This window comes from Peromyscus eremicus, chromosome 7 (assembly GCF_949786415.1).
Source record: "Peromyscus eremicus chromosome 7, PerEre_H2_v1, whole genome shotgun sequence".
NCBI lineage: Eukaryota > Metazoa > Chordata > Mammalia > Rodentia > Cricetidae > Peromyscus > Peromyscus eremicus.
Window position 1 is genome coordinate 115,565,498 of NC_081422.1, and position 26,725 is coordinate 115,592,222.

Below are 26,725 nucleotides of genomic sequence, written 5' to 3' on the forward strand. Positions count from 1 at the left end.
GCCTCATAAGTACTAGTCAGTCATTCTCTCTACGGACTCAGTCACAGCCCAGGCCTACCCATAAGGTGGTGTCTCCCTGTTATTTTAATGTGTGCCCACGGTTCTAACGGTCATCTCTTCTGTTGCTTACTCATGAGCCTTTCAGACCTTGTCTTCAGTTTTTTGTTTTTTGTTTTTTAAATCAGGGTTGCAATTTCTTGCTGATCCACACAAATTGCTCCTATGCCAATCCTTACCACTTCCAGCTCTGTGACCAAGCCCTCGCATTCTTTTCACTTTTTCCAGGATCTCTTGTCATCAAACTCTTTTTTAAAATGTGTACTTACTTATTTTCATATCTTGGGGATTTTCTGTGCATGTATATTTGTGCACCGCATGCACGCCTGGTGCCCGCAGAGGCCAGAAGGCATCAGGTCCCCTGGAACTGGAGTTAGAGCCAGCTGTGAGCTGCCATGTGAGTGCTGGTAACCAAACCCAGGTCCTCTGGGAGAGCAGCCGGTGCCCCGAACTGCTGAACTGTCTCTCCAGCCCCAAACCTGCCAATCTTTTTCATAGCTGTGCCTATGACTTTAAGTATCTTCCTCCTCACATCAGAAGGTCTTCTCTTTGGTGCTCAGCAAACTCCACACACTTTGCCTTGTCTGTCCATCTGACCCTCTGTCTATGAGACCTGGTTCACAGCTCTGCCAGGCCCTTCTCCTTAGTCTTTCCTCCTCTGGTGCTGGGCAAGCATGGTTGGCAGCTGTAATCAGGCCCCCTGCAAGGGTAGGACTCCAGGAAAAGGCAGAGACTCATCAGTCCAACCTCTCCCCCAGTCCTCCTGGCACAGAAGAAGCATCTTCACGGTCCAAGGCTGCTATTATTTTTGAGTACTACCAGATGGGGACAGCCCTCCCTTTCCAGGCCAGGCGACAGATCTTTAGGATGTTCTCTGACTGGCTCTCTAGACCAGGGCTCAACTTCTACACCTGAGCAACAGGACTTGTCTACCTTCAAATCCCAAAATCCAGCAACTAAAATGTGTATTTTGGAAAGTGGCTTTGGCTTCCAATGGCTGGGACTCAGGACAGACAAAGGAGGGATGCTGGGAACACACACTCCTAACAGCTCGTGAGGCTGGTCCAAAGAGGCTGCATCAAACCCCTTCCTGGGGATTTTGTTCCAAAGCAGCAGTGACAAAGGATAGTGTCCCCAAGTTGGGATGAGGTGATGTGGCTGGCTGCTGCGCCTCCTGGTGGCCACTCACAGACACAGCAGGGTGAAGCTCCAGAGCCTGCAGGCTGCCCAGCCCATAGAGCAGTCCACCCCTGCTACTTTGGTTAGAGACCTGTTCTGAAGTCCTCAGACCTGTTCAGACCAGATGTCGCTTCTCCCACCTGTGAGATGGTTCACAGACCATCTCAGACCAATAAGATAGCCCCCGATTCAGAACTGCTCACACACACACACACACACACACACACACACACACACACACACATTGGTAAACACTTTAGATCTATTCTCCACACAATTCTGAAGCCACCTCATGTCTTTTTAATATACACGGTATATAAACAGCTGTACAACATCAGTACATTGTCACAAGTCTCAGTTTACCAGTATGTGAAAGTTAAAATGTGCCCATCATGTACTCAAAATAGATCTTTGTTATCAGTTGAAAAGTAGCTTATAATATGGGCACCAAACCCAGGGGATGAGTATGTGAAATAAATGGTTTTGCCTAAATTAGCCTCAATTGTTTATGTTCTTAGAAAAACCCACTAAGCCAAATCAAATCCTAGGGGGCCGAGTCATACAAAGTATTCATTAGATAACATTTCTGAAGCAATTAAGGATCATATCAATGTTAAGGGTTAAAGGTTACACATAGTGCAGCAGACATGGGTCAAAGGGAAAGAAAGAATGGGTTTAATTTAAGGCAATTGTGGGCCACAGCCCTGCCCATCACTTCCCATGGGCAGGCATTCCCCTAGCCCACTATTACCACATGTGAAGAGTAAGCCCTCTTCCAGAGCTGTCCCCAGAGACACAAGAGTGACAGCATTGCTTCTGGGTGGGTGAGTGAGCAGAGAGGGTCTCTCCTTGTTGAGACTGGAGACAGACACTGAAGCCTGATCCAGTCTACAGACTAGATTCCTGGATCCTAAAGCGGGTCTAGTGATGATAACGATCCATGCACAAAAACCCAGAGGCAGGTCCAGGGAGAAAGGAGCCACTTCCTTTCTGGAATGAAGGCATGGAGCCTTAATCTGCAGCAGCAGAAAATGTCACCTTGTGAATGCTTGAACATAGGTGAGGTCTGCTGCCTGCTGCACACACCCAGCAATCTTGCAACCCTTCTCTTTCTCTATGACAATCCACCCTGTGGCCACTTGCAAGTGCACATGCTTTTCTCACAGGTGCATACAGGGATTGTAAACTGGTGTTCCTGTCCTCTTACAGGTGAAGACTCTGAGGACAGCAGGCAGGGACTTCCACTGTGACCAGGACTGAGCAGCAGTCTCCAGGCCACTGGGTGGGCTGACTTGTGAGACCCTTCCCTTACTTCATCTCTCCAGGGCACACCTGGTTTCTCTTCCTTCCTTCACCATTCTTGGCTCTCACAGCACACAGGCAGAATGGCCCCAGACCCGAGCATCCTGGACATGCCGGCCTCTCTCGTGTGTGTTCTCCTGACCATGCCCGGCCTCTCTCATGTGTGCTCTCCTGGACATGTTCAGCCTCTCTCGTGTGTGCTCTCCTGGACATGCCCGGCCTCTCTCATGTGTGTGTGCTCTCCTGACCATGCCCGGCCTCTCTGGTGTGTGTGCTCTCCTGGACATGTCCGGCCTCTCTCGTGTGTGCTCTCCTGACCATGCCCGGCCTCTCTCGTGTGTGTGCACTCCTGGACATGCCCGGCCTCTCTCATGTGTGTGTGCTCTCCTGGACATGCCCGGCCTCTCTCGTGTGTGCTCTCCTGGACATGCCCGGCCTCTCTGGTGTGTGTGCACTCCTGGACATGCCCGGCCTCTCTCGTGTGTGCTCTCCTGGACATGCCCGGCCTCTCTCGTGTGTGTGTGCACTCCTGGACATGCCCAACCTCTCTCTTGTGTGTGTGCTCTCCTGGACATGCCCGGCCTCTCTCGTGTGTGTGTGTGTGTGTGTGTGTGTGTGTGTGTGTGTGTGTGTGTGTGTGCGCGCGCACGCGCGCGCGCGCGCGCGCGCGCGCGCACTCTCCTGACCATGCCTGGCCTCTCTCATGTGTGTGTGCTCTCTTGGACATGCCCGGCCTCTCTCGTGTGTGCTCTCCTGGACATGCCCGGCCTCTCTCATGTGTGCTCTCCTGGACATGTTCAGCCTCTCTCGTGTGTCACTCATTGTCAAACATGTAGAAGAGATTGAAGGAGCTGTGTTGGTATTACAGTGAGCAGGCGGCTCCCTCAAGGATCAGCACAGCATAGGTGTGAACAGAAGTTCGGCCCTCGTACCCTGTTTCCTATGCTCCAAACAGCCACATTCATGGGTCTGCTGCTATTGCCCTAGCCCCATCAGGGATGACAGCCAAAGAGTTGTTTCTCCTGAGTGCTGAGCCACAGTGGGGCAGAGGGTGAGACTGCAAAGCCAGCTCCCTTTCCATCATGATTCCCGTCTCTCCACAGACTCCAGCCTGTACCTCTATCTGGAGACAGGAATGTAGGAGGCAGAGTGGAAGCAGGCAGGGGAGAGGGAATTCACGGCAGCTAGGAAAGAAAGGGGGGTCAAGGAAAAAGCCCACAATGCATGTCAACAGGGTTCATGGACAGCAAGAACCACAGCCATGAGTCAGTGAGGCATCTGGGACTGAGAGGAAACTCGACCCTAGATAGTCCAGCTGTCTCCACCTAGAAAAAGGAAAGTCAGGTACAGTCCCCGTCAAGGTAAGGATTACTGAGGGAAAAGTAACCCAAATCATATGCTTTCTGCTGGGCCACTCCCATCCAGATATCAGCAGAAGCCCAAGTCTGTGAGCATCTGGCCCGGAGAGCCCGAGGCTGTGTCTACACCGTTTCACGTGGGCCAGCTGGGCAGCACTGCCTAACCACTCACCTGAAGATGCCAGAGCAGCAGCCAGTGCACGGCGGACCGAGGAGCACTCCTGCCATGGGACCAGCTTCCTGGCACCAAAAATCCCATGGGGCTACCACCATTTAGGCCTGAACAAGTTAGCCCAAAGCCTGGGTTCCTGGAGCTCCTTTCCTGTCCCCAGTCGCTTCCTCTAGGGAGGTGAGGCTTCTCGGCTAGATTCCGGCTAAAGGTTCTCTGTTTTCTGTTTCCCTCGAGGACACCTTTCCTTCCATTTATGACAGTCTGGAACCCTGTCTAGATGATAACTCACAAGCTGTGTCAACCAAGTGTGGATAACACCCTCACTAGCATCTGTGAAGCGTCTCTAGCAAGGGCTCACCCTCGGGGACTGCTGCGTTACCACCTGTGAACCTGACAACCACAGGCTCAGACCCTTGAGTGTGTGTGGTCTCCAGACACAGGCAACACAATACCACACAGGCTTACGAGGAAACAATCCATTTTTAGGCTGATCTTTTTTAACTTACTTAAAAGAAATTTTTGAGTGTGTGCTTTGAATTAAAAGAATTTTCTCCTCCCTCTGGTTTCCTCTTTGGCCACTTCAAAATTCTCCCTCAGAAGAGTGAGCATTTGCCTGCACAGTATATACAAAATCACATAGGTGTGAAATCAACAAAGACACAAGGTTGAAATTCACGCCCAAGGATGTTCCCATTATGAATTCAAACCCAGACATTATAGATTTGACTAAAAACAGAAAATTCTCTAAGGAAACAAAATCACAATGGCAATACTTTCCCAACCCAGTTCTGAGTCACGGACGCTCTCTCCTAAAATGACACCTGGTGGCTCACCAACACATGGTACTAGGGACAGCCGAACAAAAGAGCTCTAACCCTCCACTCCTCAGTAACTTTGGGGATGGCTTTCTCCTTTAAAAAACTATCAATACAGGATTACCAATTATGGAGCCATACAGGTCAGCCCACAAGCTGTGGGTGCACTATTCCAAGAAGAAGTCAGAGGGGTGAACCCCAACATGGCATCCTGAGTGCCACCAGACACCCACACTGGAGACACAGGGGCTCTGATTCAGAAGCACATCTCAGCAGCTTTGCAACGCGCAAGTCAGTCACACAAAGCCTTACTGTGCTAATGCCTACTTAATGCCTGTCCACAGAACAGTGAGGCCCTTGGTCTAAATGAGATGCTCAGGGGAGGCCTCTCCAGGAGGTTCGCAAGACCACATCTCCAGCAATGCCGCCTGATGACGGAAGCCTCTCCCTAATTCTGTCAAGGACCTCTGAACCCCAGCACTTCCCACTCCTCTCTGCCCCATGGAAAGGACCCTCAAGCTCTCACGTCTGCTCATGCCCATGTGCTTATGACCCAGTAATATTGGTTATTAATTTAGAGATCTTCGGCTGGACCCTGAAAATAGATATAAACCACATCTGTATCCCACCATAACAGTCCCATCACCATAAAAGGTCTCTGTAAATTAAATAAACTCGGATTTCCTTAGCATTTCCTCAGTCTAAGTTTGCCTTTGTTCTAAATGAGCTTCAATTTATATCCAAAATATATTTAAATATTCCAAAAGTATATCGAACCCAAGTTATCAAAAATGTAAACAAAATTTACCTAGCTTATACGTATGAAGCGTATTCACCCTGAACTGACACTGAGCACAGCTGGAGTCACACTGAAGCTGCAAACGGACTTCAGCAGATACCCACCAATGACTAAAACTACAGAATCTAGCAGTTTGCAGTATCATTCCATTCGGGAGACCAAAACATGGTCACTCTGACCGTCAGAGATGCTCTCTGAGCAAGCTCCAGCTTCGGCCGCCCTGTCCTGTGCTCGGCTGGCAGTTCTGCACAAATGTTCCACGCAGACCAAGACTGCAACCAGCAGCCCTGGGTCCTCCGCTGCACCTGCCAGAATCTGTGAGCTTCAAGGATGGAGATTTGAGGTGAAGTTGAGAAGCAGGAGTGGAAACAGACTGGCCTTCCGGGGCGGGGGAAATCAAAGGCATCACTGCATGATGCTGTCCTCACACTCCATAGTCAGACTGCCTCTCCTGCAGCTGTCTGGTCAGGATCTGATATGAAGACAGACAAGCCACTCCGATGTGGAAGAGGATCTGCCAGGTGTTCCTCAACCCATGCAGGTACACATTGCCCAGGCAGATGAAGGCCAGCATCAGCACCACCTTCAGAGTCCTTGCTGGACTGTAGAACAGGTACAGATAACACTGAAATGAGACCACATCACATTCAATCAGAAAGCAGCAGACAGCCTCAAGTCAGATGCAGCCACAAACAGTTACATACATTCACCTATTAACTGACACCTGTATGCATTCACCTATTAACTGATACCTGTATGTGTTTACTTATTAACTGAATTCGCTACAGCAAAGCTGGGACCGGCGGCTGCTGATCACCGGATGAACAGGAGGAGATTCAAAGAGAACAAAACAGGTGTCACAGGAGGGGGAATGTTGGAGACACACAGGCAGATGTCCACACTGGGGATGCAGAGAAGACAAGAGATGCAGTATAGGGGGCAGAACAAGCAGGAAGGCCCTCCCAAGACTGAGTGGCCTCCTTGTGAAGTCCTCCTCAGAGACCATGACAGCTGAGCAAGCTATGAGAGAAAGCCATGCATCCCTACTGTGATTTCTCCGGAGTCACGGCCACACTGGGTGTCACTGTTTCCTCAGGCACCTGCTTGCAGTCTCCAAAAGCACCCAGTCAGGGACTGCACCCACCTGGACCATGCAGGCCACAGAAGGAATAAAGAAGGCCAGGATGTTTCCAACTTCTTCCTGGGCAACCTGAAACAGATCCGGGGCACAAAGAAGAAGGTTTGACTGAAAGGAACCACTGTGGTATGAAGTTTGTTATTCCCACTTCAATGGTGTGACTGATGCCTAGCCAGATCCAGGGTTGGATGTGACCTTTCTCAACAGTTAGACAAACTGTTTCTACTCCTGTCCCAGGCCTCCATGATACATCCTCCACATGCAGTGAGCTCCCCATACCTTCACCCTTCAGAACCTTTCTCAGCTGTTAATGCTAAGCTTCTAGAACCCGGGCACGGTCGCCTCCTCAGTGCTGTCCCTGCACGAGGCCACGAGAACCTCAAGGCAGGGTCTATCTTAACCACCTTGCCAGCCAGGCACCAATCCTACTACAAACAGCTGACAGATGCCTGAGTCACACCACACAGTGGTCAAGAATGAGATGTGGTAACCGGCCTAAGGAGTTTCACAGCTACAGCTCTAAAACAGGCTGATGCTGCTCTTCCAGGGGCTCCGTCCACATCAGCCTCCTGGTTCAATACCCACCAAACACCACCCTTCCTCTCTAGTCAACAGGTAACACTCCTAGGAGCACTATGGCTTTATCTTTTCCTTTTTTGGTTTTTGGAGACAGGGTTTCTCTGTGTAGCTTTGGTGCCTGTCCTGGATCTCGCTCTGTAGCCCAGGCTAGCCTTGAACTCACAGAGATCCGCCTGGCTCTGCCTCCCAAGTGCTGGGATTAAAGGCATGTGCCACCACTGGCTGGCTATCTTTTCTTTTTAATTGAAAATTCACATGGTATATTCTGGTCTCGGTTTCCTCTCCCCCACCCCCTCCCAGACTCTCCCCACCTCCCCACCCAACCAACTCCATGCTTTCTTTCTCTCTTAAAAAAAAAGGCAAAAATAATAATAATAAAATAAAAAAATAAAGAAAAAGAAAATTTAAAAGCACAGTAAATACACACAAACCCCAAAATCCATAAAAACACAAGATCAGAAACCATAATATATAATCAAAAGGCCAGTAAGATTAAAAAATGCCCAAAGAAAACAATGAGACAAAAATCTATAAAGAAAAAAAAAACTATGGTTCTATCTTTAAAAATAACAACTACCTGCTTACACAAATAATAGTTCGATTCCTTTGTCAAGTGTTTGAAATATTTCCAAAAATATTTTTTAAGAAATATTTGAAGAAAGCATTGAAACAGAAAGTTGTTTCACCACCAGTGGCCAACAAAAGGAATGCTCACTTCATCTCAGGGATGTGGGTCTCCCACAAGAGAAGAGGCTCCTGTGGGCCACACACCACTCGGTGGGAACATCTTTACCCAGAGCCTGGCAGTGTGAAAACCCAACCTGCATCCTGTTGATAGTGGATCCTTGGTTCCTAAGGGCTCAGAGGCAGCCCAAAGTCCTTACAGCAAGCTACCTACTTCTTAGCAACATCCCAGAACTCCCAAAGATAACCACAAAAGGATCCTTCCAGATTTGTTCAACTTACTACAAAGAGCAATTTTTTGTTTCAGATTCTTTTATTTTTATACTCTACCATAAGCTGGCCCAGAACTCTTATGTAGCTGAAGATGGGATGTGAACTTCTGATCTTCCTGCCTCTACCTCTCCAGTGCTGGTATTATGGGGGTGCATCACCATATCCAGCTTATGGATTAAAATTTCTAAAACATTTTATTTGAATTTTTAACATTCAGAAAATCTAATTGTGCCGGGCAGTGGTGATGGCGCACACCTTTGATCCCCGCACTTGAGAGGCAGAGGCAGGCAGATCTCTGTGAGTTCGAGACCAGCCTGGTATATAGAATGAGTTCTGGAACAGCCAGAGCTGTTACACAAAGAAACCCTGTCTCAAAAAAAGGAAAAAAGCACTGGGCAGTGGTGGCGCACACCTTTAATCACAGCACTCAGGAGGCAGAGGCTGGCAGATCTCTGTGAGTTCGAGGCCAGCCTGGTCTATAGAGCGAGTTCCAGGACAGGCTCCAAAACTACACAGAAAAACCCTGTCTCAAAAAATCAAAAACAACAAACAAAAATCCTAACCCCATGACAATCTGTCTCCCATGACAGCTTCTGTGTCCGTCTTTCCATCCGGACTGTAAAGAAGGGTTGGGGATACAGCTCCAGGGCAAAAGGCGCATGCTGAAGCATTCATAAGGTCCTGGATTCAATCTCCAAGACCACCAAAAAAAAAAAAAAAGGGACCTGTAGAGGGGTCACCTGTAAAGAGTGCTCTGCGAGGTGAACTCCACGGATGAGGTTCAGGGCAGCACACATGATGTTGAGGACAAGGGAGAGGACACCCAGGGCTGTCACCGGCTCCATCCGGACATTCGGAGCTTCACAATGAAAAGAAAAGAGTGTCTTGTGAGAATTGCGTCTCTGTGACAGAAGGGAACAGGACACCAACTATACCTCTGCTAACAGACTCACGATGCTAAACGCAGAACCACAAGCACACATCTAAAAAGCAACGGAAGTCAGCGGGGCAAGCCAGGAATGAACGCCAGAATGGATCTCAGAAACGGAGGTGAACCTCTTCCGGGGAAAAAAGCCCTTTTTGTGTCAAACACAAATTTGTAAGCACTTAGTAGTTTTTTTATTTTAACCAGGGGTGATGTGCTCCCAGAGGGAGGTGTCCAGAGACACCTGTAACTGTCACCAGGACAGGCAAGTGCCAGTGGGATGTCCCAACACAGAGTCACCCGATACTGCATGCCAACCGGTCAGGCTGAGATGCTGGGGGCAGGGACCCTCAAGTCTCTAGAGCACCCCACCACCTGCCTCAGTCTCAGTTTGTAAACTGCTCCACTCTTTTCCCAACAAGGACAATGTTCAGTGTCACGTGGGCATCCAGAGAAATTCACAGAAGACAAGTCCTTAAACTCTAAAATGCACAGGAAGAGGAGGTAGTCAATCTAGAACAATCTGACTGTCTGGGCTGCAACTGTAGCCGGGACGATAATGGGAGCACAGACTTGCTCTCTCCGAAGGTCACCATTAAAACCAAGTCTGGTTCACAGATGCTGCCAGCCTGCTCTCCTGCTGTGCTCCTTCCTCAGTACCCTTTCTGGTCCTGACATTTCCCCGCGCGCGCGCGCGCGCGCACGTCCCCTGGAAGCCACAGCCCAGCTAATGCTAATGTTAGTGTGTTAGTTCGCATGGAGCAATTCGAGTTCCCGTTAGAACAGAACATGCTACCTGTGAGGACTCTAGCCTTGGGACAATTAGGTGAGGCAGTAAAATGTCCTAGACAGATGGGTAACTTGGCGCTTTTGGGATTTGCTCCTCTTTTCTAAGTGTTTAAAAAAACAAAACATACATTACAAAGGGGTCCCTGTGTTCATGCATGGCAAGGGAGAAGCTTGGGCTCAGTTACCCAGCCTTCTTCAAATCCTCCCAACACAAACAAGAGCAGCTTGCTGACTGGCAGGTGAGCCAACCTGTGAACTTACTGGTTTAAACACATTAAGCCGAAACCAAACATATTTAATATGCCACTTAAAACTTCAAGCCTGGAGTTTACTACAGAAGTCTTTAAAATTAGATTGTTACAATGTAGACAGATCTTCCAGGGGATGCGCCATCGCTTGAGTTCAGAGGTCAGAGGACAACTGAAGGGACTGTCCTACTACCATGTGGTCCCCAGGGAGCAAACCCAGGTGCTTAGGCTTAGAGGCAAGCCTTTACACACAGAGCCATTCCACTGGCCCCCAGGGCAGAATACTTCCCCTATTTCCCTTTTCCAACAAGAGGGCTGGGGCTTCCCAGCGCAGGCTTCCAGTGTCTCAATAATGTGGTAAGCCAAGGAGAATCCATGCAGTCCCACGAGGTGCTTCCAACACACCAGTTCTCATAACGTGTAAACTTGTGAACGTCACCTTGATGAACAACCTGCCAAGTCAGTCTGGAAACTCCAGCATGTCATCAGACTGCTTCCTTGAAGCAAGCTGCTATCACAACAGTAAGGTTTTTGTTTTGTTTTTATAACAACCATGCAGATATAGGGTCCATATATTCTCCCCAACATATCTGATATGCCACCACCAAACAAGCCCATTTTTCCAGTGGGGGAAAAAAGTTCTATTTGACATACATCCCTTCATCTTCACTTACCAGGCTCAGAGTACACTGGGGTGTGGCCGTTCAGCATGCCATTTGTCACATCTGTGCCCTCCAGGGACAGAACTGCTGGAGGCTGGAACTCAAGCTCCTCCTGAATCTTTTCTAAGCCACTCTTCATCTGGGAGGAACTCGTGTGGTTAAAATGCCACTTTGTTTTCTGAATGACACTGTCTGCAGAAAGAAGCCCATGTTGAGCATCATCAGAACGGGTGCTCCAAGACAGCGTGTGGGAGGCGAAGCGCCTGTTGCTAAGCAACTAGTAAGTCAGCCAGATTCCAAACTGAGTCAGTTACGGAAGGTCAGATGACTGCTCCGCATTAACACTAGTCTGATCCATTTTTTCAAAGCAGAATAATTAAGTATGGCCTCAGGAAGACCAATCTCAGGGACCCAGACCTGGCAGGAGGCACTGGGCCAAGCCTGGCAGGGGGAAGGACTATCCCTAATGGTCTCATATCAAAAGCTTTTTGAAAAAAAAAAATCACAAATAAATACGACCTCGATCCGATGTACAAGCTGGGATGCCATGTTTGGAGGTGTGCAGGTTGTGTTTGCCAACTTGGCACAAGCTAGAGCCATCTGGGAAGAGGGACCTTTCCAGATGAGAAATCGCCTCCATGAGGTTGACCTATGATGTGAGAGGGCAGAGCCACCCCTGGGGAGACAGGCCTGAGCTGTACAAGAAAGCAGACTGAACAAGCCATGAGGGGCGAGCCTGTAAGCAGGGTTCCTCTGAGGCCTCTGTTTCAGTTCCCACTCCAGGTTCCCTCCTTACGTCTCTGCCTGACTTCCCTTTGTGATATTGCTATATCATATATATATATGGCCAAATAACTCTTTTCTTCTCAAGGTGCTCTTGGTCATAGTGTTTATCACAGCAACAGACAACAAACTAGGAGAGGAGTATTGGTTTTGATTCTTTTAGTTGTATTACTATTAACCCATTTCAACAAATCATGACATGGTTTTATTTGTTTTGTTTTTTTTTTAAGCTAAGGGGTCATACAGTCCAGGCTGGCCTCAAACTTGCTGTGTAGCCAAGGATGGCCTTGAATGCCTAACGGGCCCAACTGCCAGGATTCCAGGTGTGTATCACCATGCCTGGCCTAACAAATTTTTGAAGTAGAACTGTGCATGCATTTGGAGGCCCAATCACACACAATTCTAATACCACTGTTCTGACTCCTACTCCCAAACACTAAGGAATCACGGTGGTGCTAGGGAAGGTCTCCTGGCAGATCCAGCTCACTGCTGGGCAAGGAAGGCACATACAGAGATTCGGGGCAAAGAATGCAGCGCCATTCCTCTCCAAATTAACTGATGCCAAGGGAGCCACAGATGTGGTCTGCCTGGCGACAGCCACCACACTCCTGACAGCAAGCAGAGGGTCCACAGACAGCAGCTTCACAGCCTCCCAGAGCTCCTCAGGTCTGCCACAGTAAGGTCTGCACAGCAGGGCGTCCCTACCCAAGAGTGACAGCCAGGGGGTGCTGCTCCCATCCATTCCCAATTGTGGGATATTTGTATACCGTGTGAAGATGTATCACTGTGACTGGTGTCATAAAGAGCTGAATGGCCAACAGCTCGGCAGGAGAGGATAGGTAGGATTTCTAGCAGAGAGAAAGTCAGAGGGATAAATCTAGGCAAGCAGGAGAAGCGACTGGGTTGCAGAACAAGTCGGACATACAGGACGGAGGAAAGGTAACCAAGCCACGTGATAGAACGTAGATTAATATAAACAGGTTATTTAAGTTATAAGAGCTAATTAGAAAAAAGCCTAAGCTAGCCGGGCGGTGGTGGTGCACGCCTTTAATCCCAGCACTCGGGAAGCAGAGCCAGGCGGATCTCTGTGAGTTCGAGGCCAGCCTGGGCTACCAAGTGAGTTCTAGGAAAGGCACAAAGCTACACAGAGAAACCCTGTCTCGAAAAACCAAAAAAAAGAAAAAGAAAAAAGCCTAAGCTAAGAACAAGTTTTCATAATTAATAGAAAGTCTCTGTGTTGTTATTTGTAAGCTGAAGGTCACAAAAGAAAAATCTGACCACACCCAATGGCCAGGCAGGAGGTCACCGAGGGAAGGTGAGGATTCTGGCAGGCATAGCCAGATGGCCTAAGTGCTGGCCTCACACCTGACTGCCTGTACCAAACACTTCCAGATCCCTGCTCAAGTCCACCTCAGAGACTGAATAGCCAACACCCACCTCTCTGACTCCCTAGACCAGTGGTTCTCAACCTTCCTACGACCCTTTAATTCAGTTTCTCATGTAGTGGTGGCCCCCAGTCACAAAGTTATTTTGTTGCTACTTCCTAACTGTAATTTTGCTGCTGTTATGGATTGTAATGTAAATATCTGTGTTTTTTTGTCTGTTCGTTTGTTTGGGGTTTTTTGTTTTGTTTTGTTTTTTCGAGACAGGGTTTCTCTGTGTAGTTTTGGTGCCTGTCCTGGATCTCGCTCTGTAAACCAGACTGGCCTCGAACTCAGAGATCTGCCTGGCTCTGCCTGCCGAATGCTGGGATTAAAGGCGTGCGCCACCACCGCCCAGCTAATATCTGTGTTCTCTGATGGTCTTAAGTGACCTCTGTGAAAAGGCTCTTAGGTCCCCGAAAGGGTTTCAACACACACTGAGAACTGCTGCCCTAGACTCAAAAGGAATCATGCTTGGCAGAAACTAAACGCGCACTGTGACCCCCAGGCTGTGTTCTGTAGACTTGGGAACCACACAGGCCCTTCTGGCTGAGCTGGAACAAAAATGTCTTCTGCCAGAGCAGGCCTTGTCAACCTGCTGAAGGAAGGACCAAAATTTCTCATTTCCAAACCATCACAGCAGGATGTTTTGAAAAAAATGCATTGCTTCCTATCATAATGAGCAGGACCTTAGGGAAAAAAAAAAAAAAAAAAAAAAGAGAAAAAGAAAAAAAAAAAAAAAAAAAAGAAGAGAAAAAAATGCAGAAAAAAATATTGCAGGAATGTGAAATCACCATAGAAGTTGGAAACACTTCCTCCACCTTCTGGACTTACTCACCATGGAGGAACTTCCTGAGCGGCTCTGCCCAGGACTGGTGTCAGCAGAGCTTTCTCCAAGTGTAAGACAGTAACACTTCAGGCTGCTGGACACATCCTGCTTGGGCAAAGCATCCACAGACAGATATCTATGGGTATCTATCATCCACAGATAACAGCCCTGATTTCTACAACATACCTCTGAACTACACAGGCTATGGTTTGCTGACTCCAGCTTCCTTCCTCCACCTCCCTACGGGCTCTGAAGACACAGAAAGCAACCGTAAGCTTCATGACCACCTTAACTGCTATGAAATCAAGGGCATGTGGCTGAACCTCCCTCGGTTTTCCTTGATGGTTAAAGACAAACCTAAACTTCAGTTTCCACACATGTAACATCATACGAGAAAAGAAAAGCAAGAAGACAGCCACAAACCGAACTCGAGAAAAGCGTAGGGCCGGGAGGCCAGGCCAATGCACGTGGTGCCATAGGAAGCCGTGAAGTCCCACCACAGAGTCTCCAGGAAGCAGAAGGCCATGGCTGCTGGGCACTGGTGTGAGCAGATAGCCATGCAGGCCACGTCCCGCGATGACGAAAAACTGAAAGAGAAGGTGATGTCTGAGCTGTCAGGAAACAGATTAATTCCCCTCTGTGCTGTTGTCTCCGCTCTGCTTTAAAGACAGATCTCTCTATGTAGCTCAGGCTGGCTTCAAATTATGTAGCCCAGGCTGGCCTTTAACTGATGAGCCTCCTGCCTCAGCCTCCTGAGTGCTGGGATTACAGGCAGACTTGGTGTACACATATACATACAGGCAAAGCACTTAGACACATAAAAGTAAATAAATAAATCTAAATTTTAAAAAAAATTAAGAAAAGACTAAGGCTGACAAGATGGCTCAGCAAATAATGGTGCTTGCTGCCGAGACTGACGACCGAGTTACATCCCCAGAATTTAAAAGCTGGATGTGGAGGTGTGCGTCTGTAATCCAAGCACTCCCAGGGCAAAATGGGAGCTGGAGACAGAACTGCTTAGCGGCTTGCAGGCCAGCTAGCCTGGAACAACAAGGGAGGCCTGACCTTAACGCAGTGGGAGACGGACCTCCCTGTGCAGGCTACGATATCTGAATAACCACATTTATGTGTACACACCACACGATAATAAGTCAATTTTAAAAAGAAATGACTGCTGGGCAGTGGTGGCGCACGCCTTTAATCCCAGCACTCAGAAGGCAGAGGCAGGTGGATCTCTGAGTTCTAGGACAGCCAGGTCTACACAGAGAAACCCTGTTTTGAAAAACCAAAAAAAAAAAAAAAAAAAAAAAGTGACTAAGCTTCCTCTGTGACAAGGATAAATAATGTGAGTTGGCGGTGACTCACGAGGAGAGCCTTGGCCTTGCGTGCACAGGTGTTGGGGTCCTGCACCACAAAGGCAAGCAAAATGAGAAAAAGCAAAGGTGGAGCATTTACAATCCTGTTTTTTAAAAGTCACCAAGCTAACCCGGATTGGATTATGATGTTGGAGACACACATAGCTTCTCAGGACTCAAGTAGATGGTGCAAGGAGGAGGAGGAGGAGGCGGTGGCGGCGGCCTCCACAAGGTGGCATCCAGGTCTCCATCCACCGCCCTTCTTGCCTGGTACTACCCTTCAGTCTTCCCTCAGGCCAAGCTGGCACTTGCTTTCTGCTTTTATCATTCTGAGACCAAACGGCCCTAAAGTGACGCCAATTTCTCTGGCCAGTTGTATGTATTATGAAAGGGGAAGAGAAGGGACTTGGTAAGCAAAGACCTAACTAGTGAAATCGCAGGTGTAAATTCTGTAACAAGGCACTTTGCTATTTAAAAGCCTGCCTTGCCCCTCAACACAAGAAGGACCGAGCACGTGAGTGGCGGACCTGGGGCCCAACTGGCTGCCTTCAAATCCTGGCTCCACCATCACCAGCTGAAGCTTCCTTAAGTCCCTTGACCTCAATTCCTCCTCTGTAAAGCACGTGACCCGGCCTGACCTGCCTGATCCTGCCACGTGTTTCATAAGCCACTGGAAGCAAAGGAAAGCCAAAGTATTCACAGCCTCCAGCATCATCATCACTGGTACCCACCATGGGCTTTCCCTGTTTTATTAACTCAATAATCCATTTCTCTTGTTCTCTCATGAGATTTTAAGTTCTTTGAAAGGAGAGACATACCCTCACTCACTTTCATTCCCGTTCCTATCACGGAATAGCAAAAGGGAAAACTGGTCTGGGATGAGGCTTGGTTGGTAGGAGTGCTTGCACAAACCAAGTGTGGCAGCACATGCCTGTCACATGCCTGTAAATCCAGCAGCCAGAAGTGGAAGCAGGAGAGTCAGAAGTTCAAGGCCACCCTCAGCTACAGTCTAAGGCTATGGCTTGGGGAATTCCTGTGTCTGGGCTCCTCCACTCTCATCCTTTCCCTCCTTCTGGTGTACCCAAGTAAAGAGTGACTAAAGGGGTTCCCACTGCAGGGGAGCCAGGTCTCCCCACATTCGAGGGTGCTCTACCAACAACAAATGGGTCAACAGTGCTGCACAGGGGCCCCGAGGATGGACACCCACTCCTTCCCTGATTCTGTTGTAAGCATACACCACCTGATTGCCGAGACCGTACCTTTACCTTTGACCCACGCTGCCTTCAGCAGTGTTACCCTAGCATGTGGGTAAAATTACCCCAACTTTGCTGATGTCTGGAAAAGTGTGTGTGTTACTTACTAGATATGGAAGTCACGGCTTTCTGCAGAACCTCGGCCTGGATACTGAGCCAGCCTCCGGGCTAAGGCCTTGAGCTGCCTCCTGCATTCCAGAAACTCCTGGGCGTGGTAAAAGTCAGTGGAGGCCGAGAGGGGCAGTCCATCCCTCACCCGTACTACGCTGGCAAAAAAGATCATGGGCATGGTCCGCGAGAGAAGTCATGAGGAACCTGAGGAAAGCAAGGTCGTCCTGTCAGGGAGGCCGGTGAAGACGCCAGAGACCCCACTGCGGAACTGCGAACCATTTGTCACTGTGACTCTCTCCATCTTGCTCCAAACACAAAGGGATGGCAGAGGAGGTGGGGCCAGCAGGACTCAGGAGCAAGAGCAGCAAAGGCAGCCAACAGGCTGCAGAGTTCAAGGCCTTAAAGGGCAGGAAGTGCCTGACACAAGTGGCAGTGTGTGTGTGTGTGTGTGTGTGTGTGTGTGTGTGTGTGTGTGTGTGTCAGGTCACCCAGAAAGGTGATAGATACTAAGTAGTCCAATTGCCACACAAGAAAATGGAGGAGAGCGGGATCTGGGCCCTGCAGTGGTGGAGGGGAGCGGGGGTCTGAGCCCTGCAGTGATAGAGGAGAGCAGGGGTCTGGGCCCTGCAGTGGTGGAGGGGAGTGGGGGTCTGGCCCCTGCAGTGGTGGGGACAGAGAGAAGCAGAGGTAGCTGGGAGCTAAGAGAGCACATCCTCGAATTTCTGCTGTATGACACCAAGCTGGTCTTCAAACCGATGAGTCCCTACAGATGGCTGAAGGGAATCAGGAAGCGAATCCCATCACGGCAAGATATTGAATATTTGGTCATGCTATGAGAACATATTAAAAAACAAAAGGAAATAGATCTGGGCCTTGTGGTGTCTTTGGCAAATTAGGAAAAGGAACCTCTCAGGATAGACAGAAACCTTTCACACAGCACAGCAGGGGGAGGTCTGCCTGTGGACTCTCCTGGACATCTGTACAGGACACAGCCTGCACAGCTGCATAGGATTCAGCCCTGCATCCAGGACTGGCCAGGTGGCCAAACAGCTTCAGCTGGTCTTTCTATGCTACACGTCCCTCTTTGCACCCTGTAGATGGGCATTAGTGGTACGCCAGTGGTACTGCCCCAGGGAGACACCTTACTCCAACACCACTCCTGGCTTCTATTCACCTGTGCCCTTCTCAGGGGCAGGGAATCTCTGCCTCTGCCTCTGCCCCCCCCCCCTCTCTCTCTCTCTCTCTCTCTCTCTCTCTCTCTCTCTCATTCTCTCTCTCTCTTTCCCTCTTCCTCTCTCTCTCACATACAAACCCCCTCCCCCCACACACACACACCCCACACCCAAACCAAGGGAGTTCTCAACCCCATTATATCCCCAAACCTTGCAGGCTGGTCTGACTTCCACCCTCTGTTAAACATATCCACTTTTCTCATCTCCCTGGTTTTGCACTTCCCCTACAGTAGGTTGTTAAGAACAAAAGCCATGCCTCAAATATCCTGCAGCACCTGCAAAGCCAGGCCAACCACCAGAGGGCACTGTAGGCTTTATAGCCTTACATGGCTAACCCTGAGACCAGCCCCAGTGAGGAAGGGCACTGGGCATGGAGGTCAAACAGTACTACCTGCTTACACTTTTGTGTTTGCAATATTGAGTTTTAAAAACATTTTTACAATGTCCTAACTGAAACAGAGGAAGAACACAGGATCAGTCTGAGAACAGAACAGGCCTGGGGTTCAAAACACTAATTCCAAACAAGGGCCTCATATGGTCAGTATGGCCTTACCTGGCATGAAGGAAAAAAATAAAATGAAAAAACAAATCAAAACTATGCCAGAAGAGTTAAGACAAGCCCTAGGCACCCCAGTGTAAAACATCTACCAGCCAGACAGTGGTGACACACACCTTTAATCCCAGCACTCGGGAGGCAGAGGCAGGCGGATCTCTGTGAGTTTGAGGCCACACTTGTCTACAGAGCGAGTTCTAGGGCAGCCATACCATGGCTACACAGGGAAAACCTGTCTTGAAAAATGAGAAAAATACAAAAAACGAAAAACAAAAACTACCATATGTTAATTGCCTGCTAAGGCTGCATGGAGGAAATAGGTGCCATTTCCAGGGGACAATAATCCTGAGAACCAGTGTGGCCGCTCTCAGAAGGACCCAGAAGACCTCAACTTCACCCATAAGACTTTACTGACCAAACCTGCTTTTCCTCAATAAGGCAAACAAAAGTTCTGACTTCAGCTCTGTCCAGGTATATGAGAGCTGCCAAGAACGGAAACCTTAGACTCCTTCTAAATATCTTGAATAAAGGTGGCACTGTGAGTATGTCACCTCTGTCTGCGCGCGACGGAAATGGCAGCTGCCTGAGGGCTGAGGGACTTAACACCAGCTGAGGAAGAATTTAAAAAATGGAGACAGTGCTTTTAACATCATTTTCCTTTAATAACATGCACCCTGGGGTGGGAAGACGTAGCTCAGTGGTAGCACATTCATGTTGTAAGCACAAGGTCCCTGGGGCTAACCTCCAGCACGGCAAGCAAAGAACTACATGCTTCAAGAGATGGAAAGAGTTTGTAATAAAGGGAGGGCTGACCTTTGTGGGGATTTATGTTTGTGAGCTTGGGGCCATGAGCTATCATGAGGCAATCTATACTGAATAAGAGGGCATGCCTGGAGGCCTGTTGTCCCTGCTCTCCAGTGGCTGAAGGAGGAGGACCCTGAGTTCAAAGCCAGCTTGGGATACAAAGTGAGACCCTGCCTCCAAAACTCAGAAGAGAAAAATGGGAGATCAAGAGATGTGGCTGCTCTGTTCCTGGAAGTGCAGAGTACGGCTTTCCCAGGTCCTACTAAGTGCAAAAAACCCTGGACCTCAGCTATAGAACAATCACAGAGGTTCTAAAAGGAGGCAAGAGAGCAAATGGGAGGGTCACGGGACCCTTCTGTGCCTCAGGTCTCAGCCCTAGTGCTGGAGGAACCAGCACTAAGAGCAGCCAATGAGGAGCGGGCACAGGTAACACACCCCATCACTGCAACAAAACCTGCTTCCTTGACTCAGAATCAGGAGTGGTGCAGCCTCGAAAGCTAGGAAAGCCTTGCACTAAAGACTAGTCTGGAGGCTGGAGAAATGGCTTGTGTTTAGAGCACGGGCTGCTCTTACAGAGGACCCAGGTTCAATTCCCAGCACCCACATGGTGGCTCACAACCATTATAACTCCAGTTCCAGGTGATAGAAGCCCTCTTCTGGTTTCTTCAGGTACTGTCCTCATGTGCACATACCTACACACACACACACACACACACCACACAGACACACACACACACACACACACAATTAATAATCTAAAATGAAAAGAACGAAGGGAAAAATCAGAGCATGCTTAAAGGAATACCTAAAAAATGTGCCACTATCATAAACTGCTAAAGAAAGTTCACTTAGCAAGATGGAAATTGTAAAAGCAGGAACTTTGGAGCAGAAGGAAATAAAAGAATAAAACCATGGGAAACATAAAAGGCCATTCTCCCACTGAGCTTTGTAAAGCAGGCCTGATGGCTGTGTCTGGTATGGTTCTCCTGTATGCAAAGGAAACATACAAGACAATCATAATTGGGGCTGGAAAGATGGCTCAGTGGTTAAGAGCACTGGCTGCTTTTCCAGAGGACCCAGGTTCAATTCCCAGCACCCACATGGCAACTCATAATTGTCTATAACTCCAGTTCCAAGGGATCTAACACTCTCACACAGACATACATGCAAACAAAACACCAATGAACATAAAAACAAAAAAAAAAAATTATTTAAAAAGGACACACATAGCCGGGCGGTGGTGGCGCATGCCTTTAATCCCAGCACTTGGGAGGCAGAGCCAGGCGGATCTTTGTGAGTTCGAGGCTAGCCTGGTCTACAAAGCGAGATCCAGGAACGGCGCAAAGCTACACAGAGAAACCCTGTCTCGAAAAACCAAAAAAAAAAAAAAAAAAAAAAAAAAGGACACCCATAAATATGCAAGGGTGAAAGGGTGAAGAGCCACAGGAAAGTTTCTACATTTAACTTGAAATAATAAAATGCTTTTATCAGGAGACTGTGACAATTTCTCTCTCTCTAAATACACACACACATACATACACACACACACACACACACACACACACACAAAACTCATGGGTAAAAGCCTGCTCATAGCTCAACTAATGGAAAAACTATATAAAGATAAACACAGAAATATTATAAACTAAAAAACATGATGGGCATGGTGGCTCATACCTTTAATCTCATCACTGGGGGCAAGGGCATCTCCACGAGTTCAAGGCCATCCTGGTCTACATAGCAAGTTTCAAGACAGCCACTGGTACACAGTAAGACACTGTCTCAAAAAATAAAATAAAATAAAAATATATTTTTAAAAGTCCAGGCAGAAGGTAGGACAGAATAGAGTAGAAACCAATGTGACTAAGTTAGAAAAAGAAAAGACAAATTACCCACATTCAGAATAAAATATGGGCAGTACACTACCACTCCTGGAACTCATCCCAGAACAGGCTAAGGATGACCACACAGGTCTGTGTACAGCTGCTCCTTACATCTTTGTTTTCACTAACCAAAAACTAGAACTGAACATGGCCACAGATGGACAGCTAAACACGCCACAGGAGACTCACACCACAACATGCTATTAGATAAAGAAGGTAGCAATAAGCCAGGCGTGGTGGCGCACGCCTTTAATCCCAGCACTCAGGAGGCAGAGGCAGGCGGATCTTTCAGTTAGAGGCCACCCTAGGCTACAGAGTGAGATCCAAGACAGCCAGGGCTACACAGAGCAACCCTATCTCAAAAAACCAATCAATCAAACAATATAAATATTTTTTAAAAGAACTGCTGAGCAGATGGATGAGGAACCGAGTTTTCTGTTCACGGAAACAAGAAATGTGGGTCTGCAGCGCATCTGCCACACTTCTGAACCATATTTGAGCATTCTCACACAGTAATTCTCTTGGAGAAATAACAAGGAAGGTTTCTACGGACGGCGTTCTGTGTGAATAGAAGCATGGGTGATAATCAAAAGGTCCCTGTTCATGTTTTATATAACACATTTTTTTTCTCTCGAGACAGGGTTTCTCTGTGTAGCCCTGGCTATCCTGGAATTTACTCTGTAGACCAGTGTGGCCTCTGCCTCCTGAGTGCTGGGATTAAAGATGTGGGCCACAACCGCAGGTTTATATGGCATATCTCAATCCACCTCCAGAACTCCCTAAACTCCCTTTACCGTGTTGGTAACTGTCAAACACCAGACACCAGATTATCCTTGCTCTTTCCATAGACTTTGTGCCTATACCAGGAGCCACTCTGTGATTGTCATTTTATGCTACAGCTTCCCTCAAATCCCCCTAACATGCAGGCGTGGGGGAGGGCAAAAAACGAAATGTCAACTAGCAAAATGAGCCAAATTCAGCACATAAACACTTAGTCAAGTATAAGCACCCACCACAGGCACAGTACTCCTGAGGAAAGCATGCTAAGGGAGCAGGGAACCCTGGATGGATTCACTCTCAGCCACACGATCTGAGATGTGATTACCTAACTTGAGATCCTCTAGGCTCCAAGTTGCTGAGGATGGCGTAGAGAAGGACACAGAGATCAACCACACCATCTTTAAGGGAGCTGAAAACTGAAGGAAGCTGAACTGGATAGGACGTGGCTAACATCACAGCTGTCCTTCTACACTTGATCTCAGCCCAAAGGCTGAGAAGCAATCCAACCCACCCTCTGTATTCGTGGGTAGTGCACCTGAAGATTCATCCAACCTCAGATGGAAAATATTAAAAAAAAAAAAGAAAAAACTGCATCTGTATTGAACATGTATAGGTTTATCATGTCCTAAACAATGCCATGTAGCAACCACATATAAAGCACAAGATGTTATAATTAATGAATATATTATCTGAAGCATACAAGAGAATATGCACATATTATTCACAAACAGTAAGCCACCACATATGATAGACTGAGCCCAACCTCCCGAGGATGCAGAGGGACTGGGACCTTCGTATGGATAATGCTAGCAAGCACTCAGAGCTTCCTCTGGTCCACTACACAGGAGAAGAAACTGCTTCTCCTATGGATTGGGAGGTAAAACTAGGCTTCAATCCCAGACTCCTGCATTCTTTCCACGGCACGAGGACCTCCAAACCAAACCTTTAGGATCACAGCTACTGTTTCTCTAAAGACTTCCTTCTCCAGAGCAGTACTGCAAACAGCTAACCAGAAGCCGGGCGTGGGGCTAAAACCTGCAATCCCAAGGCAGCTGAGGATATAGTGAGACTCTAGTTGAAAGAAAAAAAAAAAAATCCAGAGACTTGGTAGCAAAGGAGGCCCAAGGTGACACCTGTTATATCTGCCCCTTAGGAAGCTGGTGGTTTATAATCATACCAGTACTTGGGGAGCTTAGGCAGGAAGGTCAGGAGTTCAAAGTCACCCCCAGCTAAGTGGCATGTTCAAGGCCAGTTTAGGCTACATGACACTTTGTCTAAAAGAAAACAAAGTAGGTGGGTGAGCTGCTGGAGATACAGCTCAGTAGCTCAGCAGCGCATGCCTTTAATCCCAGCACTTGAGAGGAAGAGGCAAGCAGATCTCAAGACTAGCCAGGGCTACACAGTGAGACCCTGTCTCTAAAACAAAACAAAACCACCTGTCCTTACTGTATTATGCTCTAAAGTCAGCTGTCTTGCCTGGCCAAGCACATTTTGGGCATAGTTGATCTGAAATCCCTTTTGTTGTTGTTTTGCTTTGTGGTTTTTTTGTTTTGGCTTTTAGAGACAGGGTTTCACTGTGTAGTCCTGGCTGTCCTGCAACTCGCTCTGTAGACCAGGCTGGTCTCAAACACACAGAGATCGCTTCTCTCTGCCTCCCACATGCTGGAATTAAAGGTGTACGCCACCCTTGGCTTGATCTGAAATTCTTTTTTTTTTGTTTTTGTTTTTTTTTTTGTTTGTTTTTGTTTTTTTGTTTTTCGAGACAGGGTTTCTCTGTGTAGCTTTGCGCCTTTCCTGGGACTCACTTAGTAGCCCAGGCTGGCCTCGAACTCACAGAGATCCGCCTGGCTCTGCCTCCCGAGTGCTGGGATTAAAGGCGTGCGCCACCACCGCCCGGCTGATCTGAAATTCTTTATGGGATCTCAAGATGTCCTCTCTGTTGTCTGTAAAACATTAAGTAGTGTCTACATTAATTGGTACAACCGTCTTCCTGAGGAAGCTACTGTGCAACTGAATCCTGCTTATCAGTGTCAAACCGCTTAAAACTGTCCCCACTTTCATTTCCCTAAAGTGCTCTTCACCTGGAGAAACTTTCTGTAGACTGTTACAGACATTTCCCCTACCCATTGGTGCTGTTCTGTGTTGCTTTTGTTTTTCTGACCTTATCACCAATCACACTAACTAAGTTGGGCACGGAAGTCACACACCTGTGATCCCAGAGCTTGGGAGCTGGAGGCAGGAGGATCCCAAGCTCAAGGCCAAACTCGGGTTACGTGGGACCCTGCCTCACAAAACCACAAACTGCACCAACTCCTTTCATCAGTGGCAGCTCTCTTCCTTCCGTGGCTTTGGCTTTGTGCAAGCTAGACGCCCGTCCTGCTCTGTAGGTCCTTTGTCCTGGGGTATCCAAGTCCAGGAAAGTCGGTGCAGGGGTGACCAGGCCTTGAAGAAACCAAGTCCTGCAAGACCAGCAGGCTAAGGAAAGTTTGCTATCAAAAGAAGCAAGAGCCAGGACTAGAGCTCAGTTTACCAAAAGGGAATCGCCACCCCGCCCCTCCCGAGACACGCCCCAGCCCCGCCCCGGGCCGCAGGTTCAGTGGGCTGCGCATCCCAGCAGGTAGGCGCGGTGCAGGGGGCCCGGCCTCGGGGAGTCCCAGGTGGCCTGAACCCCGACCCCGCCTCTCCACGCCCTCTTGGCCCGCCAGCCTCACCTCGCCCCGCGGCCGACCTCCGCCTCGGCCACCGCAGCCCACCCGGCGGCCGGGTGCAGGTCACCGGCGGCCGGGTTGCAGGAGGTAGGATGCAGTGCGCTTGCGCACACCTTGAACTCTCATTCGCTGCTGCTAAGCGACGCTCACACCCAAACAGACCAATCGTGGTGCGTCTCCGCAGTCCTGTTGTTCAGACTTCGGAATTGCGTGAATCTTAAAGGGCTGGCACCCGCTTGCTTCCCCCACAGCCGCCCACGCGGGAATCTCACCTGGAGCGGTGTGAAGAGGCTCCGATGTCCCCTCGATGCCTGGCCCGGAGCGGACAGGACTGTTCTCCAGAGACGTCCAGGCCCCGCGTGACTGGAGTGACACTCCCTGGGCGTGGGTTCTTGCTGGCTACGCAGATGGGCTAGAGGCCCGAGATAGAGGATCCGAAGAGCACGTCCCTCCTGCCAGCCTGGAGGAGGTGCCAAAGTCCGATCCCCAAGCGACACACCCTCGCTGTGAGGCTGGAGGGGGGATAGGGTAGCAAAGTTAGGCCCCTGCTGTTTTGACACATGCTGAGCACCGCAGTGGGTGCCAGTCAGTGTGAACACATCAAGGAACTCCTTACTCCAGAGACCATGTAGAATAGAGGGTAGGGTTGAGCACCAGGCAGGAAAGCAGAGTCTAAACAGGAGTCATGCTTCAAAGAAGTATGGATTCTAAAGAGAATTTACAAGAGCATTCGGCTTGAACTTGGGGCTCAGGGAAAGCTTCCCCCATGTAGCAGCAGGTTGGGCAAAGGAGAGCTGGTGTGCTTCAGAGACTTTTGCTTGTGCGCAGTACTGTGTGGCTGAGGATGTAGCCCTGTAGAATGCTTGAACTACAAAACCCCGGATCAGCCCTATCTTATGCCCTACGCATCAGAACTCCAAGCTCTCCTGCCATTTGGTCTTAGAATGTGAATCAGTGACTCCCCACTTCCTGGTTCTCAGGACCTCGGCTTCTCACTAAGTTTCACCATCAGCTTTACTGATACTTCATTTTTATTTTTTGAGAAGGGGCCTTATGTATGTCAAACTGACCTTGAACTCACTATATATCCGACTGTGACTGAACTTGATCCTCCTGCCTCCATTTCCTGTGTGCTGGGATTACAGAAGTGTGCCTCCAGAACCAGTCCGTGTGGCCCTGGAGCTCTAGCCTAGGGCTTCCTTCCTGCTAGACAAGAGCTCTGTCCACTGAGCCACATTCCCAGAGTTAGCTTTCCTGATTCTGAGACCAAGTGCAAGTCAGTGAACCCCACAAGTGGCTCCCCTGGTTCTCAGCCTCCATCACCACGTGAGCACATTCTCCTAATAAATCCTCATATAGACAGAAACAGCCTTAGCAGTTCTGTCATTATGGGGAAGCCTAGTACAGGTGCAAACACAGCAGCTGGATAGACAGGTTGCAGGTCCATGGAGAGAGCTGAGCTGAGTGAAGACTTCTAAAAGGCATTTTTCTTGTGGGTGGAAATGGAAACCGGGCTTATGTAACCACAGACAAATTACAAAATGAACAGAGGAAGACTTGTGATAGTCTAAGATAGCCTCTGGGCATTCCTGGTATTCAAGTCCTGCCATAGTCCCTCCCACACTGAGTCAGGGCTGGTCTGTAACAAGCCCCAGCAAGGCTGGGTCATAACATTCACAGAGAAAAACTAGTAGATAAAGGAGACTGACACCATGTCCACTGTTTGCTCTGTCTAGAGAAACTCTGATGCTAGACCTATAAAATTCTGGATTTAGCCAGTGTAGTGGCTCACACCTGTATTATCTGTATTCAGGTGGCTGGTGCAGGAGCATTGCCATGAATTTGAGGCTAGCCTGAGTGAAATAGTGAATTCTAGGCCAGCTTGACTACAGTTTGAGTCCCTACTTAAAAAAAAAAAAAAACAAACAGTGGGGCTAGAGAGTTGGCTCAGGAGTTTAGAGCACTTATTACTCTTGCAGAGGACCTGGGGCTTGACTCCCGCTACCCACTGTAGCAGCCTTCCTTTTGGGCCA

The 26,725-nt window shown here is 48.7% G+C and overlaps 1 protein-coding gene across 1 annotated transcript; it reads right to left on the reverse strand.

The window, feature by feature from the left end:
• Positions 1-4,387: 4,387 nt before the first annotated feature.
• On the reverse strand, positions 4,388-24,805 carry Sec22c (SEC22 homolog C, vesicle trafficking protein). The gene is made up of 8 exons (XM_059268934.1): positions 24,696-24,805; positions 24,192-24,473; positions 16,729-16,936; positions 14,437-14,600; positions 10,993-11,172; positions 9,097-9,215; positions 6,827-6,892; positions 4,388-6,307 (listed from the first exon to the last, which is right to left on the reverse strand). Exons 3-8 carry the CDS (start codon positions 16,908-16,910, stop codon positions 6,107-6,109), a joined length of 912 nt encoding a protein of 303 aa, XP_059124917.1. The 5' UTR covers positions 16,911-16,936; positions 24,192-24,473; positions 24,696-24,805; the 3' UTR covers positions 4,388-6,106.
• Positions 24,806-26,725: the final 1,920 nt, after the last annotated feature.